This window comes from Uloborus diversus, chromosome 2, assembly GCF_026930045.1.
Source record: "Uloborus diversus isolate 005 chromosome 2, Udiv.v.3.1, whole genome shotgun sequence".
NCBI classification, from domain to species: Eukaryota; Metazoa; Arthropoda; class Arachnida; order Araneae; family Uloboridae; genus Uloborus; species Uloborus diversus.
In genome coordinates this window covers 203651454-203669230 of record NC_072732.1, presented here as the reverse complement: position 1 = coordinate 203669230, position 17777 = coordinate 203651454, and the positions used below count along the sequence as shown (strand labels likewise).

The window sequence follows — 17777 nt, the reverse complement described above, 5'->3', positions numbered from 1 at the left end:
TAGACCCTCATTTTACATGGGGGTTACATTCCACGGAAATGCCGCCGAAATCGAAACCGCGTAAATTGAGACCTAATACTAGTGTTAAAATAGGGGTTTAGTTCCATAAATAACAAAATACTTCATTCTAGTAATAACTAATAGTATAATAAGTGTTATGTATACTTATATCGATTTTTATGCACAACATGCATAAAGAAAACATAAATTAATTTTGTGTCCTTTTTATAAAGAGGAGCTGGCTATGACAGTCTTTTGGCAGCCATTAAGAATTTTTCGCTGAAATTCTTTGCAGAGCATTAACGCATCCATGATAACTTGCGTCATTTCCAGGATAGAATCTTCCTTCACAAACAAATCAGAAAGATCATTTCTATTGACTAGGAATGGCTCAAAATTTTCAATGTGAACATTTTTGGTTGTCCGTCACCAATGTTGGTATCCTCGTTGGTTTTGGCCTCCTTTGTCACCCCTAAAAGCTCTTCTTCCATTGAGTTCTGAACTGAGTGAGTTTAATAACTTTACTTCTTTAAAGAGCCATGGAACCAATCGCACAAATTGTCTCCAGTGGCCCAAGCTCGAGTATTAGCACGCCAAAATGCAGTTGACTATGTGTAACCTGCAATCTTTAGGAGTTTGGATTTTGAAAGAGGGGAAAATGTTATCTGTTTGCACTGCCACCTCCGCGTAAAACCGAAACTCATGCGCGTAGAATAAAATAAAGGCGTCAAATCTTAAACTGCGTATAATCGAAACCGCGTAAAATAAACTCGCATAAAACGAGGGTCTACTGTATACAGAAATTTTGATACATAGAAGTGCTTTAAGTTTTGTCATAACTGTTCCTGAACACAAAAATTAAAGCTAATTTTTGTGTGCAAAACTCCATTTCTAATTTATATACAAATTGCTTTAAATGAAAGATTACAATTAAAAAATGAATTAATATGAAACATTTACTGAGTACCACATAACTTCCAAGAAACACACTATATCGTATTTGCATGTGTCAGAGCAACTTTTACTACTGTAAGGTGAAATACTTTCATTGCAGCATTCCGATTTCTTATAATAGTAGACACTCTCCTTGCAGAAATGTGTCATTTATTAGAAATGACACATTTGCACCTTCAACTGTCTATATTCCTTGTCAATTCAACTTGATCCGCAACATTAAGAGATTTTCATTTTGACAGTATTATTGTGAGAAAAAGTTAAAAATGAATTTATAAAACAATTTTTAATTTGAACTAATTGCATTAAAGATAAAAAGACTAGGAATGACAACTGTCAAATAAAAGGGATAAATAAACTGGTTTTACTGGTAGACTGCTTGCAAAAAAAAGAGAAATAAACTTGAGGGAATTAAGAATTCCAGAACGAAACAATAATCCATCTGCCCACCCCTCAACCTCATTTTACTTGTGAGATTTGTAGTGACGTTTACTGACATTCACTTTTTGTGAGGCAAACAATCCAAGACGGAAAATTAAACTTCCGACATATAAATTTTTTTGATACACAGAAACCATTTTTCTACGTAATGATCACAGAAATTTGCTGGGAGTTCGATAAATAGAAAATTTCTACACGAGGGAAATTTGACAGCATGTCACTACATTATTATTCAATAACAAGAGTTAATGCCCCTTCTCCCCCCCCCCTCCCAAATGCTTATCAACAACCAACAACATATATTTTTTTTAAATTTGTTTAAAATTATTTTTTATTGGAAAAACAATTCTATGCTGAAAGCAAGTTTTTGAATGCATTGCCTTCATGTGCTTCAGGGTTATAAGGAATTTCCTTCTTCAATGTGAAATTTTCATTGATTGACACTAAGTACCAATCACTAAGCAGGACTTCTGTGTGACTATTGCTTAGTATTAAATTTTATAAACTTTAAGGCATTGAAAATGGTTCCTAGTTGCCTGAAGCAAGTGTAAGCACCATTTTTCGTTTTTTCATTTTTCCCAAAAAGATAAAACAATTTACTCTTGCACCCTATAGCTTTGAAAATGGAAAAATTGGTTTTTAATATTCATTTGTCATAGCAGAGCTACAGAATTTTTAAAGGACTTTTTTTTTCTTTGCATAAATGAACATTTACCTTGCAGGTATTACTACTATTTTTTTTTAAAGATTATAGCTACAAATTAAAACATCTCTCTAAGCTAATTTACTACAATACTGTTACTAACAACCATGTAATTTAAAACTGCAAAGCCAAAGCTTAATTTTTCTTTTCATTAATTCTCTTTACTATTGGTAACATCAAGGAGCTGGCCGACTGTGTATTGCAGACACATGGATTTATATAGTTCTTCTCATAAACTCGACACCACCACTGTTAGTAACTAATATTGGTTAATCTTATTTACTACATATGTTTGAGATATAAGACCAGCTACTCTCATTATAATCACAGAAATAAATTTTATACAATATGCAAATACCATAAGTTTAATTTCGACAACTTTGTTTCAAGTTGGAAAATATGCATCTATTTTAAGGAGTTTAAGAATTATGACCAGCAATTCATCATCTGTGCATATTAATAAATAAAAATCTTAGTAATGGAAAGATTTTGTACAATGAACTTACGGTAAAAAGTAACAAAAAATTAATTAATTTTCAATAAGAACAGCATAATATATTTTTATATGAAACATAAATTTCAGAAACACAAACAAATGTTTAATAAATGCTTACGTTCTGATGGTAAATGAATCACTTCAGTGGGAGCACTAGGATTTCCTTCACCAACACCATTGATAGCACTTACTCGAAATTCATAGCTAGAAGCTGGTTTTAAATTGGTCAACATTACATGACGTTGATTACCAGAAATATTGGCTTTTGCAGTAACCCATGGCAACAGGTATTCCATCTCTGCATCTGAAAAGGCAACCTGTTTTTAATACTTATAAGAAATTTTGAAAAACAGGAAAATGTTTACTGATCTCTATAAAGAATTATTCAAGATCCAGAGATCCAGAGAAGAAACAATTGAGCAACTAAACAGTATTCAAAGCAAGCTAACTACTTAAAGTGAATCTTCAAAATTACTATCAGGCACCAGACCACAAGTTCATTTTTAAAATTAATAAAATCTGTTTTGGTGCAAAAAAATTTTTTATTCATAAAATCTTAAAATGTTTGAGCAGAAAAATTACACAGTGCAGCTAAAGAAAAAAACTATCAAAATACTTCTGACCTAATTCTTGCTGAGAGTTCTGTGAAATAACCCCAATTCCAAATATCACAACTATTTTCTCCTATCATGTCTCACTTTTTAGAAATAACACTCCCTTTTTTTATAGGCAGTTTCATAGACATTTTTATTAGGAGGGAAAGGAAGCATTGTACTAGCATTTAACATTCCTTTAAAGGACTAGAGAGGTACAAAGTTTAAAAGCATGAACATTTGGAGCAAATTGGGAGACGCATGGAGGTATTCTGCTCTAAAATATTTTTTAAATCATCAAAACAGATCTCTTTTTTTCAAGGGGTCTTTTTTTTTACTTATTTTTTAGCATGAAACCAGTATACTGGAAGCATCCTATTTTGCACAGTCAGAGTTGCATTACAGATCTTCAGTAAAAAACCTTCTTGTATTATTCAACCTGCATTCAGGGATATAATTTAGATTAAAATGAAATTAAGTATGCTTATAATATAACATTAATATAGTTACATTTCTGGAGATGCATTGTCCCCCCCCCCCACCCTTTTTTTTTCACTATATCAAGAAGTGATTCAAAAAATGGAGCCGGTGCATCCCCAGAAATATAAATAAATACCTTAATGATACTTTCCTGTCAAGCAACTCCTGAATTTTTTTTTAAATGATTAAGCACTACATACATACAACAGTGAAATCTAGGTAGATCACATCACACAATACACAGACAAAATATGACAGCTTACCTGTTGATGGCACAATCCTCATTTGCACTATGTAATTTGTTATTGGACTGTTTCCGTCAAAAGCTTTAGACCAACTGACATTCACAGCTTTAGGAAATGTGTTTTGTAGGGTTGCTTTCACATTATTGGGAGGATGAGGAAGTTCTGAAAAAGCAAAATACCTAAATTTCAGTAATCTTTACTAATACTGAAAAATAAAGAGTATTGCAGTCTTATAAGTTGTTGAAAAAAGAAAATAATGTAGTACTCCTAATAATCTGAAAATAGATTTAAACTATTTTCACACTAATACGGGGGGGGGGGGGGGGGGAGAGAGAAAAAAAAGGTCACGAGAAACATTGACTAACTGCCTTTGACAAAATCTTCTAGCTTTTTTCTTTTACAATCTTTTATGCATTAAAAATTCTAAAAACTGCAAATTTACAGCAAATCAACTATCGTTGATTTATGTATTAAAAGCAGCTTTGTTTATTTATTAATTTATTTTTCAAAATATATTCAAAACATGATTTATTTTTTTAACATGATTTACTTTTACTAGTCTCAATTGAAAATGCTATGCATGAACAAGACGTATGTTGCTAACGTTCTTAATTTCAAGAAATTAAAGTTTAAATCTGGTGAGCAATTGTTTGAACTAAGTTCTAGGAAAATTAAATTCTTGCTAATTATTATAGTTTAGACTCCTGACACATACACATATATCTTTAACCCCCTTGCAGTTGGACAGTCCCAGAATTACATGTTAAATGGACGAAATATCTCATCATAAACTGCAAGGTGGTTAAATAAACACACATAGAAATTTACTTTCTAAAACCCATGTCAACTAAGTCCAAAATAAACATAGAATTTCAGTTGTGAACAATAAAACTTCATTTACATGTTGAGTACAATTTAAAGTTACTATAACACTATAGAGAAGAATGTTTTAAAAAATGTACTAATTCCCACTTTACACACACTTCGAGCTACACAAGCAAAGAAAAAAAACATTTCATTGGACAAACAGAATTAGTGGTCCAAGGGACCAGTAAAATTTTGTAGTTACTGGTCCATTGCACCAGTGTTTTTTTTTTTTTTTCTAAATTTCTACCCCTGGAATAAATAACTTTCTAAGACATTTCCTATGTAGCAGTAAGTTGCCGCCCCTAAGCCAGAGCTAAGGCAGAACTACATACAATATACTAGAAAGTTCAGATGCGATAACCAAGCTGTCTGGTACATTGCATACATTTCCTATGGCTTATAATGTTTACATATAAGCCATAGGAAATGTATACATTGCTATGGCTTATAATGTTTACATATAAGCCATAGGAAATGTATACATTGCTATGGCTTATAACGTTTACATTCTGCAACTAAATAAGTGTCTACACAATCTCACAAAACATGTTAAAATGATACCTACCTATCACATCCAGGCGGGCATTACGAGTTTCATTCCCTCCGTCTGAGAATACTTTGCAAGTATACACTCCAACATCCGTATTTCTTGCTTGTCCGATGCGCAAACTGCCATCACCAAGAATCTGTATCCTGCTGTTTGGTGTTGAAGTGATTTCTTTGCTCCCAAAAAACCAATGAACAGAATATGGCACTGCTGGATCATGAGAAACTTTACACTGTATTTCAGCAGTAGAACTCAGGATAACTCTTGTATCAACTGGTGGCTGGACAATTTGCGTTCGAACTAAATGGGGAAATTAACAAATTTTAAAAAATTGGACAGTAAAAGAACCTTTTTAAACTTTTAATAATTTTCATAATTTAAGTCCATACAAAGAATACACAACATTCCTTGATTTTTCTATTTCTTATTCTTTTTCTATTTATTCAAAATGCATTACTACCTTTATTTCATAAACAAATTTGAATTTCTAGAAAACATTCAAGGGTTATAGTTATAATCATATTTATTAGAAATTATCTTAGAAACAAAAACTTAAAAAATGCTTCAGTTGAATTTAAAATAAGGTGTAACTTTGTTTATTCCAAAGTATGCATATGGATGGACATAAACAGAAGAGAAAACAGAAACAAGAATTGACAGAGTTCAAAAGTAATAAATCTAACTAAGTAGAAAAGTATTACTTACTTAAAACAGTTAAATATGCGAAACCTTGCACAGATCCAGCAGAATTGTGTCTGAAGCAACTATATTTGCCAACATCAGTAGATTCTGCAGATGCAATAAGCAAGCTTCCAGTGTCTAAAATCTGTATACGGCCAACACTCTGGATTTCTGAAGAATCTGGAAAAAAATATAAATCATGAAGTAAGTCATGAAAAAATTCATCACAGAAAACTCATAGTTAGTCTCAGTAAAGATTGTTCTTGCTATAATGGCTAATAAAATTTAACTTTTTCATTTGATAAATATTTTTAATACTTGTTGCTTTATTAACTTAAGTATAAATGCTTGAAATTTCTTCAAGAAAACTGATAGATGACAAAATATTAATTTCAACGTTTCACTTTTTATAAAAACACATAGAATGAAGCAACAGACCTCATTTGCCAATGTACATGAACTGTTGCTTTACATCAACTTCTAGCCTGATGCCTTAGGACTGCTTAGTTGTGTTTTTATCAAAAAAATATTAAGGACAAAAAGGCTACTACCCATTAAAATAAATCAGCAACTTAACTTAACACAGTTGGCTCTCTGTTTAACAACGCTCTATTTCACGATTTTCTGTAATTAAAGACGGCTTTTCACAGTTCCGGAGGCTTCACTGTAGTTTTAAAAGCATTCTGTTTAAGGACGCATTCTACTTAAGGACAATTTTTTGTGGTCCCTTGAAAGTCGTTAAACAAAGAGTCGACTGTATTGTCTACTGGCTACTAATTTGATTTTTCAGGTTGAGTAAAAACAGCGAGTTAGAGTAACAGTCAAGTGAGGATTAACCTTAGAGACAAATTCAAAACCTGGATGAAAGGCTGCACTGACTAAGATAAAGGCAGAACTGATGAAATTTATAATTTTCAAGAGCATTTCTAGGACTTCTTAAGTTAAATGATTTTTTTTTTAAATATTTTGACTAAACTCTGATTTAAAATCTTCACACCCCTTAACCAAACATTTTTCAAAGTTGCAAGCCTTAAAAAATGAGACAGTATGAAGATATGAGTGATTTTGCAGGCTGAAAATTTAACGAATTTTATATGAACAGAACCAAAAGTTAAAACATCCGTCGCAAAAAATATTTCGTAAGGTTTAAAAGTTTGGAATTATGACGGGCTTCCAAAAATCTGTGAAAATTAAAGCCAAGTGAAAATAAGTGCTTTTACAGTAACTTTTTGTAAATACTAAAAATAAGATTATAAAAGAGAAATCAAGCTCATAATTACCATTATATAACCATGTAACATTTGGTGCAGGAGCACCAGAAACTTCACAGGATATTTGAGCATCTTTTCCAACCAAAACAGTTACATTAGAAGGCGGCTTGAGAAACGTAGGTGCAGAAGCTGGAAGTAAAAGCAAATGTTTAGATTTATAACCAAAGAGGTTCTTTTACTTGTTTTACCAATAAAAATACCCAACTTACTTTTGACATGGAGCCAGGTACTTGCACTTATTTCCCCAGCAATGTTCTTAGCTGTACACTGGTATATTCCGGTATCTGACCCAGAGAGAGATGATATCAGCAGAGTGCCATTTTGAAGAATCTCATAACGCCCACTTACATTACTGTCAATTTTCTGTGCGTTGCGGAACCACGTAACTTCAGGCTCAGGAGTGCCAGACGCAGAACAGGGCAATTGAACGGTCTTGCTAATTTCAGATATGGTTTCCCGAAATGGTCCACGCACAAGAGCAGGCTCAACTGGAACAAAACTTCCATTTAGATTTTTTAAAGACCTTTTGGCATCAAATATTGCAACATCTTTTGAAATTCGCACGCACTCTTTTCTCGACATAAGATTTAAAGTAACGTTTGCAAAGAGTTTTAATAAAATTCTTATATAAAACAAAAAATACGACACAAACATGAAACTTAGCTAAAGAAGAAACACCAGTTAATAGTGCCTGCATTATTACAGATAAAACTAAACTCACTATTTTTACTGTTGTAGAATTAAAGTTGAACAACAACTTCAGTTATTTTTTTAAAAAACTGTTAATATTAAAAAGGAAAATCATACTATAAAAAAATATTTAAAGCATCAAAACTGTACACTTATAGTTGCAACTTGAAAAAAATAAGCTGAATATTTTGCATTTAAATTACAGTAATAAAATTGATCCAAAGATAGACACAAATGGTTAAAGCAATAATTGAAGTCTTGTCAACATAAAGGCTTATCGAAAGGTTCAAATTGGTTTCATCTTTGACCAATGTAAAAAAAATGGTACACACAAAAAGATAAAGGAAACAATTTTCACCCTTTTAAACATGAATTTAAATAGAGAGGGGAAAAATAGAAACTTCAAAATATTTTTTAAAGAGAAAATATGGAGGCATTACTATTTAGTTAAATATCTATAGTTTCCTTTACTACACTTTTTTTTTCTTCTTCGTGGCACTTAAATTTTATATATTTACTAGCATTCTTGTACTTGGCATTGCTCGAGTAATGGAATTAGCATGGGACAACAGTGCTTGGTGCACCTAGTTACAAAAATCCCCTATAATAATTACTTATTACCTATAACTTTTTTCTAATTTTGGGAAGGTCCCGGGGACCCTGGACTCCTTATCTATATATGGCCTTGTCCTGAAACAATCTTTAACTGTCATTAACGATCCTTTTAACGTATTGATTTTCTTAGCAAAAGCAGGACATCCACATTTTAGTGCAGAAACATTATTATTTGATTTTAGAAAAGCCTCAAAGAATCACGTGAGAAAAAAAAAACAATATCAAATTTAAAATTTGCTATTGACCAAAAGTTGAGATGAAGTACTGAATAATGATTTGAATGGAGGAAAGCCTTTGAAAATAAGGGATTTAAATTTCAATTACAGATTTTAATTTCACAGTAATTAGGGGCTTTAGTTAATTTCTCCCGAACTAGCTGATATTTCAAAAAATCCTTTCTTAGTGGATACTTTTGTAATCATGTGGACATGCCTGCAAATTTCAAGTCTGAGGCTTGAGCGGTATTGGCTGTGCGTTTATATGTTATCTCAGGGCATTGATTTATATATATATATATATAGATTTATTTATTTTAAAAAATAGTAATATATATCAAGCTGTGTATGATTGTCCTAGTCAGTTGCAAACTAATCGTGCCCATAATAGGTTCAGTTTTAGTTGTGTGGCTTAAGCCTCGATTTTGCAGGGGGAAAGGGATGTTGTTCCCTGCTATGGGGGTACTGCTATTTGGGATGTACTATGAATAGTAGAGGCAACACAGTTATAAATACTTTAAATACTATAAATACTGCCTAACACACAACCAAGAGATGATATCTTTACATTATATGAGAAAGAACTGAACTTTCTTACAGTATATATAAACATGAAACACAACACTGATTTTTAAAAATTCATATTTTCTTACCAATAACAGTCACATTAGCTGATGCTTTGACAACAGGCGATGCCCTTCCCAGCATATTAACTTCACATTCATAAATACCACTATGCATCGGACCCACACTCAATAAAGTGACTGAGCGATTCCATGGAGACAAGAGATGAGAAATGCTACTCATTGCCAAATCTTGGCCATCTTTTTTCCAAGTTATTTCAACAGAATCAAGAGGCCTAAAAGAAAACAAAAAAAAAAAAAAAAAAAAAAAAAACAGATATATCTTGAGCAAGATTTAATTTTTTTAAAAACATGTTATGAAAAAATTATGCGAAAGACAAAAAAAAGGCAGGGGGGGGGGGATAAAAGACTATTTCCTGATGTTGGATTAACAAAGTTTCCTGTCGGAGGTCAACATAGCAAAGTACAAAATGGGAAAAAATGTAAAAATAAATGATAAACTTATGAACAAATCATACAACATAAATAAATTATTAATCCAAAGATTATTTACTAAGAAATCCATTTCGACAGACAGTCCTCCAAAGTCATTATTTGCTAACTGCATTTTCAGTGCACATTGTGAGAAACTCGTCGACTCTGGTGGAATCAATATTTCTGAATGCAGCACTATGAGTTATATGAAATCTTAACTTACACCAACTTATAAGCTAAATGTTAGCCTTATTTTAATGAGAAACTGCATTGCAGTTCTCCCATAAAAAAGTTTTATAATTAAAGTCGTACTACAAAGTAGGTTTGGTTTAATGAGGTAACTTTCATACTTAGATAATTTGATGATTGTTAAAAACGACCCAACCAAACAAAATGATAAGTTTGAATGGCACAAATATATAATTCTTTTTTTATTATTTTTAATTGGGAAGTTGTAAACTGCTTTTAAATAAACAAATAAGCGCTATATTTGGCAGCAACACACAGTTTTTGTGAAGGTTCTATTTTGATTGATCAGATTATTGTGAAGGGTACATTTTGATTGATCAGATTATTGTGAAGGATCCGTTGACAGACTCAAATTTTCTCTGGTCCTGATTTTGTAGTAAAAAGGTTTTGTAATATCATCTTCCCACAGCAATTCTAGCGGACAAGAGAAACAAGAGAGTTACATTTCAAAGCCATGATGGAGTGATTATCTTTCGAGCAACAGAATTTGCTTTTGTGATCAAGTGTTGCTAAAATTTGAAGGAGAAAGGAGGGAGCATTGAGAAATGCAGCAAGGAAGGTAAAGTGCAGCACTAGGGGAATATATGGGGAATAACTTTTTTCAACTAATCTTTTGCGGCACCCCCCTAAAATGTGCCAATAGATTAGAAAATGTGATTTGCAAAGTTTCAAGTCATTTCGATGATATTAACACGTGCCGTAAAGAGGCTAAAGTTACGAAAAATGGCAATTTCTACCAAAAAATCGCAGTTTTTCATCTGTAAAACCAAAACTATTCATTCTAGAAACTTTGTTCCGGGAATTTTATTCTCTTTAAGTCTAATTTCATCTAAATTCTTTTAAAAATTTATTGAACATTATTCAGGATTTTTCAAGACAGGTCGTAGCTAAAATCCTCAAAATCGAGTAAAAAGAATGAATCATTATAATATAAATTGTATTGCTTATTTTAGTTAATGGTTGTAACCCTCTTACAATGTTAAGCTATCAGAGCAAAAACAGCAATATTATCAGAAATATATGCAGTGAAATCCCGTTACAACGAATACCAATACAACTAAATATCTGTTTCAACGAAAGAAATTTTCAGCTCCTATTTGATTTCTATTGCGTTGCTTGAATTTCATTACTACTAAAACCTCCTTACAACGAAGAAAATTTCTGGTAATTTGAAGTTCGTTGTAACAGGATTTCACTGTACTATAGTTATGCCTCTAAAACTCAAAGTTAAAACAAACAACTGCATGTAAAACTTATGAAATTAGCTGTAGAGGCCATGAATACGGAACGTTGCTTTCCTCCTCGGTGGTCAGTGCTAAACACTAGCTTAAAAATCCCAGTCTTGTAAGGGTTTTCAACCCCCCAGAGAAAGGAAAAACTACGATTCCCAGGATAGTAGCTTGTGCTCTTAGACAAGGGCTTGTTAGGGCTTTCATTAAAATGAGTCATTTTATGGCTCCTTTCTGCAGTACAAACCTGTGTTTTGTGAATACAGTTTGCTACAGAAAAAGTTTTTGTATTTAGCTTGTTGCTACCATATCTTAGAAGTTGGTTTGAAAGGAGTTTTGATTTGCAAAGTAGGTACGCCCACTAGTCCTCAACCAGATATTTTTCAAGAATTTTAGGATGAATGATATAGATAAGAAGTAATTCAAAGCAAGTATAGAAGATTAAAAACAAAATAAGCAATTAAGGTGAAATTCCAAGCTTTCTTTTTGAGAAATAAAAACAGTAGCAGCTTAGGGATGCCTATAAGAAGTTCCTTCCACTTTGCTTAACGTATTTAGGGAGTCTTTTTCCAAACAATATTACTTTTCAAGTACCTAGCATTATTCATCACACAAGATGGATGGCCAAGGCCATATGACGCAGCGAAAAGCAAAGGGATGTAATTCGACTTTTTAAAGTTCCTTATAAAATGCGTTTAAAGTGCAGATCCTAGGTAGACTTTCATTTAACTGTTTTTCTAAATGATGCTATATAACAGTCCCTACCAGAGCTACTGTACCATCTCTTGTCCATAAGCAGAGGACACGTTCCCCTATTTTTTGTAATGATTATTGTGAAAATTTTAATTTTGGCAATTACATTCCTTTGCTTCTCACCGCCTCATATACTCTTTAAAAATATATCTTCTAAGGGATGAGCTTTCCTTAATCGATTTAAAGATAAAAGGTAAGGAAGATATTTGGTTGTTTATCAACAATATTTACAGAAAAGTACGGTTTATTGTCTGCGATCCAGCTTTGGCCCCCAACCAAGATCTAGAATTAGTAAAATCTTTTGTTCAATACAAGAGTATTTATAAAGATGATGTAGGCACAGAACTACCTAAAATAATTAACCATTTGTAGTCCCTGAACTCGGAGAAGGTTGCATTTCCCTTTTTTGATGATACTTTAGGGAGAAAAAAAAAAGATCAAAACAAAGAAGGCTGCAAAATTAAAATCCGAAGTAGGAGATAATGAAGATGATTGTGATAATAGATAGAAACCAATCTGAAAGAAGCTTAGTTTATTGGTCAAAGAAGTAGATTTTTTTTATTTCTCCTCAAACTTTTAAGATATACAATTTTTTAAAGAGATTCGAAATCGATACAAAATTTTTAAATACTGATCTGATCTGTGAAAACCAATATTATATTAAAGCTAAAAATATAATAAACAGTTTAAGGGTTGTCAATCGCACATCTGAAACAGGTGTAGTGATGTGGATTGGGTAAATACCCAGTGGGTAGGTAAATATTTTTTGGGTATGTACCCGGGTATTTACCCATTTGGGTAAATACCCAAAAACTGGGTATTTTACAAAAAAATGCAAAAAGTAAATGAGAGTTTTTTTTTTAAATCTAAATATGAAATAATTGGTAAAACTGATACATACATATGTATTACACAGTTTATAATATTTTTTATCGAAAAACTTAATGAAATTATGAAAGAAACATATCGCGAAGCAAAGAATTTTTCTTTTCAATGCCATAATTGGAGAAGATGTTTGCTTTTTTTTTCTTTTTTGTAACCAGTTAAGCTTTTTACTTTTTGTAAAATTGCTTTTTATATGTGAAATTTGGCTATCAACATTGATTAGGCATATCCAACACATTTAATGTGAATATCATATTAGATTGCTGAGTTGTTTCATACAATAATTCTTTAAATATGTGATCAAAATACAAATTTTAGGGAAAAATTTATTGTTTTGTATATGGTTGGTTATACAAGGTGTTCCATTTTAACCTGCAAGACCTTTATTTTTGCAACCGTTAGTCCTAGATGCTTACTTCCAATTGCAAAAATATTCAGATGCAGAGTAAAGATATCGGAAGTTTGAAGCAAAAATAAAAATGAGTCAAAAACTACAAAATTTAACTTTTTATACGGCTCTAGGTCCCCTAACTTATATTTAGAGAAATGATCTGCATTTAAAACTTACTGACACAAAAAAACTTGACATTTGTGCAATGAAAACTCAAGGAGATATTCCATTTGAAAGTTTTAAGGGACCATGCAGAAGATGAGATTAGAACTTATTACCCTTTCAGAAGAATGACAGGTTGGCAAAGTAAAAAACACAAGGTACTTACATTTTTCATTTCTACTCAAAAATTCATGCAAATGTTATGCCGTGATACGCAAAACAAGCTGCAAAACCTTGAACAATTTGAAAAACCACACTCTGCACACATATAATTTTATATAAACACTCATTAACTGCTATATTTTCCCCCAAAAGATGTTACTGACGGCGAGTGTAAAATGGTGTAAGTTACAAAACGCTGCGTTTCATATCTCAGTGAATATTGGTCGTACTGTCAAACTTTTTTTGTAATTGTTTTTCAATGGAGATTATTTCCCTAAATATCAATAAGTCAGAGGACCTGGGGCCTGTGTAAAAAGTTAAAATTTGTATTTTTTTACTCATTTTTATTTTTACTTTAAATTTTCAATATCTTAAGTCTGCATCTGATTTTGAACATTTTTGCAATTGGAAGAATGCATCTTGGACTAACGGTTGCAAAAATAGAGGTCTTGAAGGTTAAAACAAAACACCCTGCATATATACATAGAGGAATACATACAGAAAAGTATTTTAGTTAAGTATAAATTTTTGAAATAAATACCCGGGTAATTACCCATTTTGAGTATTTACCCAGGTATATACCCTGGGTATTTAACCCTAAAAATAAATACCCGGGTATTTTACATCACTAAACAGGTGTAAAGCTAATTTCTAACTAACGACAGTTTCTATTGCAAGTTATGTCCGAATGCAGGCACATTTTTCCATTCATCAAAATCTATCATATCAAAGCCATTACCACTTTACCTTCTCAATAAAAAATAATAACATAATGAAGTATAATTTAACAGTGTAAGCAATAAAATGCATTCAATTTTTTTTTCTTTTTTGTAATTTTGACAGTTTTTTTCTCTTCTGAACTACTTAGTTCCTTTATTTTAAATCAGCACTTTGTTGCACTTAATTTTTAAAATACTTCCAAATGAAGCCTTTTTAATGGATAAATTAAAATCAACAAAGAGCAAATAAATGTAATTGAATATTGAAATGCTTTTAGGTATTTGCATGAAAATTCCTTATTGATGATATCTTCCAAGACCTGGCCTGAAAAATGCTAAGTACCATTCTATAAATTTTGTTTAAAAAATGGATAAAATAACTCATCACGAGAATAAAATTTTCTATAAAATGAGACCAGAACGAAGTTTTTAGGATGAAAAGTGTATTCTTTAAAGGTGTTTTAAAGAAGAAAAACTACGATTTTTTGCTAAAAATTACTGTTTTTTTGTAACTTTAGCCTCTTTGCGGCACGTGTTACTATTATCGGATTGAGCTGAGATTTTGCAAATCATGTTTTCCAGTCCATTGGCACATTTCAGGGGGGGGGCCCCACAAAAGAAATTCGAAAATTGATTTTTTGTGACCACCCTAGTGCAGCACCCTCTTAAAAAGGTCTGGACAAAATATTACTACATAACCAAAAAGTATTTTACAAAAGCAGTACACATTCAACATTTAGAATACTGTTTCAATAATACATTGAATATTCCAAGTTGAAAAACATCACAAAGTAATGCATGATTGTCAACTTCACAAAAGTTTAAATTGTTACTTGTAAATAAAATAAAGTACGGTGAAGCACCGTTTCTACATTTTGGAAGGGACTGTATGAAAAAAGCATACAAAATGAAAAAACATATAATAGGTATAGTAGGTTAATGTGTATTAGACTTCGTAGGGACCAATTTAAAAAACGTATAATTGATAAAAACGTATAAAAGAGAAACGTATAAACGGTACTTCCCTGTACATCTATTTTTGCCGCTGGCAACAAGTGGCAAAAATTTATTTTCGCCACAAGGGTTTCACCAGTTTCTCCATATTTTGCAAAAATATATTCTCCCCTTTAAATAACTGCCCATTATTATATAAAGACAAAAAAAGAAAAATATCATACCTAGCATTCACAATACATTCTAAATTGGCAGGATACATCCCTTGTTTAAAAACAGAATCTTTTGGAGGAATGATGATTTCAGCAGGAACAAAATCTCTAGTATCACCTGCTCAAAAAACATGGAATAAAAAGCATTAGTAAAGAAATTTTAAAACAGAGAAAAGGGGGAGGGGGATGATTAAGTGAAACAATAAGTAAACTTGCATAGGGCTCAGAGTAGACTTTTCCAAAATTTTAGGGGAATTTTAGGAACTTTTTGACAAAATTTTAGGAAAATTTTAGGGGCATTTTAAGTTACAATCTCCTTTAAACAAGCAGCCTGACCATAATTTATTAAACAACAACCAAACTTAAATAAATGTTATCTCATAGCATGCATAAACAACTTACTTCAATTACTTCTGTAAAAAAAAAAAAAAAGCAAAATAATTTTTTAACCAATTTACATCACATATTAAGGTAAACAATATTTAAACTAAATCAATCATATGAAGTATAAATACATTTAAACACAACAACTTTTCTTCATACCTTCTTAAAACTAGTGTTGAACTAGAATATGATTCTATAATAAATTTTAAAGAAAAAGCCATAAAAAAAACTTTTACATTTTATAATGGTGAATTCAAAATTTTTATTTGCATCTCATCAAAAAAAAAAAAACCGTAATCTGCTACTAAGAAAAAACAGATCTGACCACACATTTGATTCATCCAATTATGTTTTCAAAAGCAATTTTGGGGTTACATTACACTGATTAAAACTTCTATTTTATCTTTAGTAGTTTTTTCAAAATTTGTTCTTTGTCAGTTTCGAAGATGGATAACTCTGATTCTAATTTTTGTAACTGACTAGTGCCTTCAAGAATTAGGTTCTGTGCAACTGTCATTCGTACAATACTTTGAGTTACTATAGCATTCTTTAGTCTCTCTGTTCCCTCTTTTATCAGGCCTAAAGCTAATTCTTTATTCTTCTTCAACTCATTGATCTTTTTGTTATTTTCACTTATCTGTAAATCAAGATCATTTTTCCTATTTTTAGTTATGATTTTGCCACATAAACTTTTTCAAGTTTTTCCTTTGTCATTTGTTCCTTTTCTTTTTTAAGCTTCTCTTCTTCTTCTTTCAATCTGTTAATATACTCCTGGTATGATTTATGTAAATCTTTCACCACTTTTAGTAATGTTAAAGTGATAGGTACATTCAGTACCCCTCCATAACTTCGAATAGTATCTTTCACTAATCTGAGTGATATAATAGTATGTTCACTTTGATTCATTTATCATAGCTTTATTGAATGAAAAACCCCTCTCAGGGTCTGCATTCCCATGTGGCAAAATCATAACAGTTTTGATTACTTCAGTTAACTTTTCATATTTTAGCCGATTGCTAGATCTTTCATAAGAAATAATTGTCTCCAATATCCATCTACTCGTGTTTCTTCAGATAGATTTTCACGAGCAGTAACATCAAATATGAAAAGTTTCCACTCTTCTCGAACATTATCAATAAAGTCATTCGAAATGTTTAAATAACGAGCAATTCGTGTAATTGCATGAACACTGTTGGAGCAATCATAAAACTTTCCAAGGTGAAACAGTTCTAAGTCCGTGAAAAACTGATCATCAAAAGGCAAATTCGATCTTAAATACTTGACAGTTTTTATAAGTGCCGAACGAACATTCAAGAGAAAATTTTTCTTCTTGCTTTGAGATAATTTTTCTAAAAATCCTTTGGCTGACATACCAATTTCAATTGAAGTTAACTTCTTCCAATTGCTGCCGTCGTCAACATCAACATCTCGTAATGCTGCACCTTCCTTGGAAGCAACAACTTCATCCTTCAAACACTGCATCATAACCTGTCGAATCAGCTTGTTCATTTCATCAAACAACAGATGTATTTTTGGTGGTTCGCTTTGAAAACAGAGTGAAAAGGCTTCAAAATGCTTGTGCGAATAAGCAATGAGAGCTAAAAAGCATAATGTTGATTCATCCTTCAAATTTTCACAAATACGCTTATATCTGTTGGAAGCAGTGAGCTGTTTATCCAACAACTTTTGTTTAGGCAAAAAATTTAAAAAATTCTCAGTAATAGGCATGCTTCCCGGCAGCAACGAGCGATGCATCTGGCGCATGGCCACTAGACATGCTCCGTGCGCAGGAAAGCTCTCTAATCAGGGAACGGCGAAAAC

The 17777-nt window shown here is 31.8% G+C and overlaps 1 protein-coding gene across 1 annotated transcript in view; it reads right to left on the bottom strand.

Annotated features, from left to right (window-relative positions):
• LOC129216765 (protein sidekick-like) overlaps positions 1–17777 on the bottom strand; it is a 51141-nt gene that overhangs the window by 25952 nt on the left and 7412 nt on the right. Inside the window, exons 4-11 of the mRNA XM_054850982.1 lie at positions 15585–15690; positions 9452–9657; positions 7488–7766; positions 7288–7407; positions 6032–6187; positions 5345–5626; positions 3931–4074; positions 2713–2898 (exon numbers count right to left, since the gene is read on the bottom strand). Coding sequence (XP_054706957.1) covers positions 2713–2898; positions 3931–4074; positions 5345–5626; positions 6032–6187; positions 7288–7407; positions 7488–7766; positions 9452–9657; positions 15585–15690 — 1479 coding nt within the window. The remainder of the gene's footprint in view (positions 1–2712; positions 2899–3930; positions 4075–5344; positions 5627–6031; positions 6188–7287; positions 7408–7487; positions 7767–9451; positions 9658–15584; positions 15691–17777) is intronic.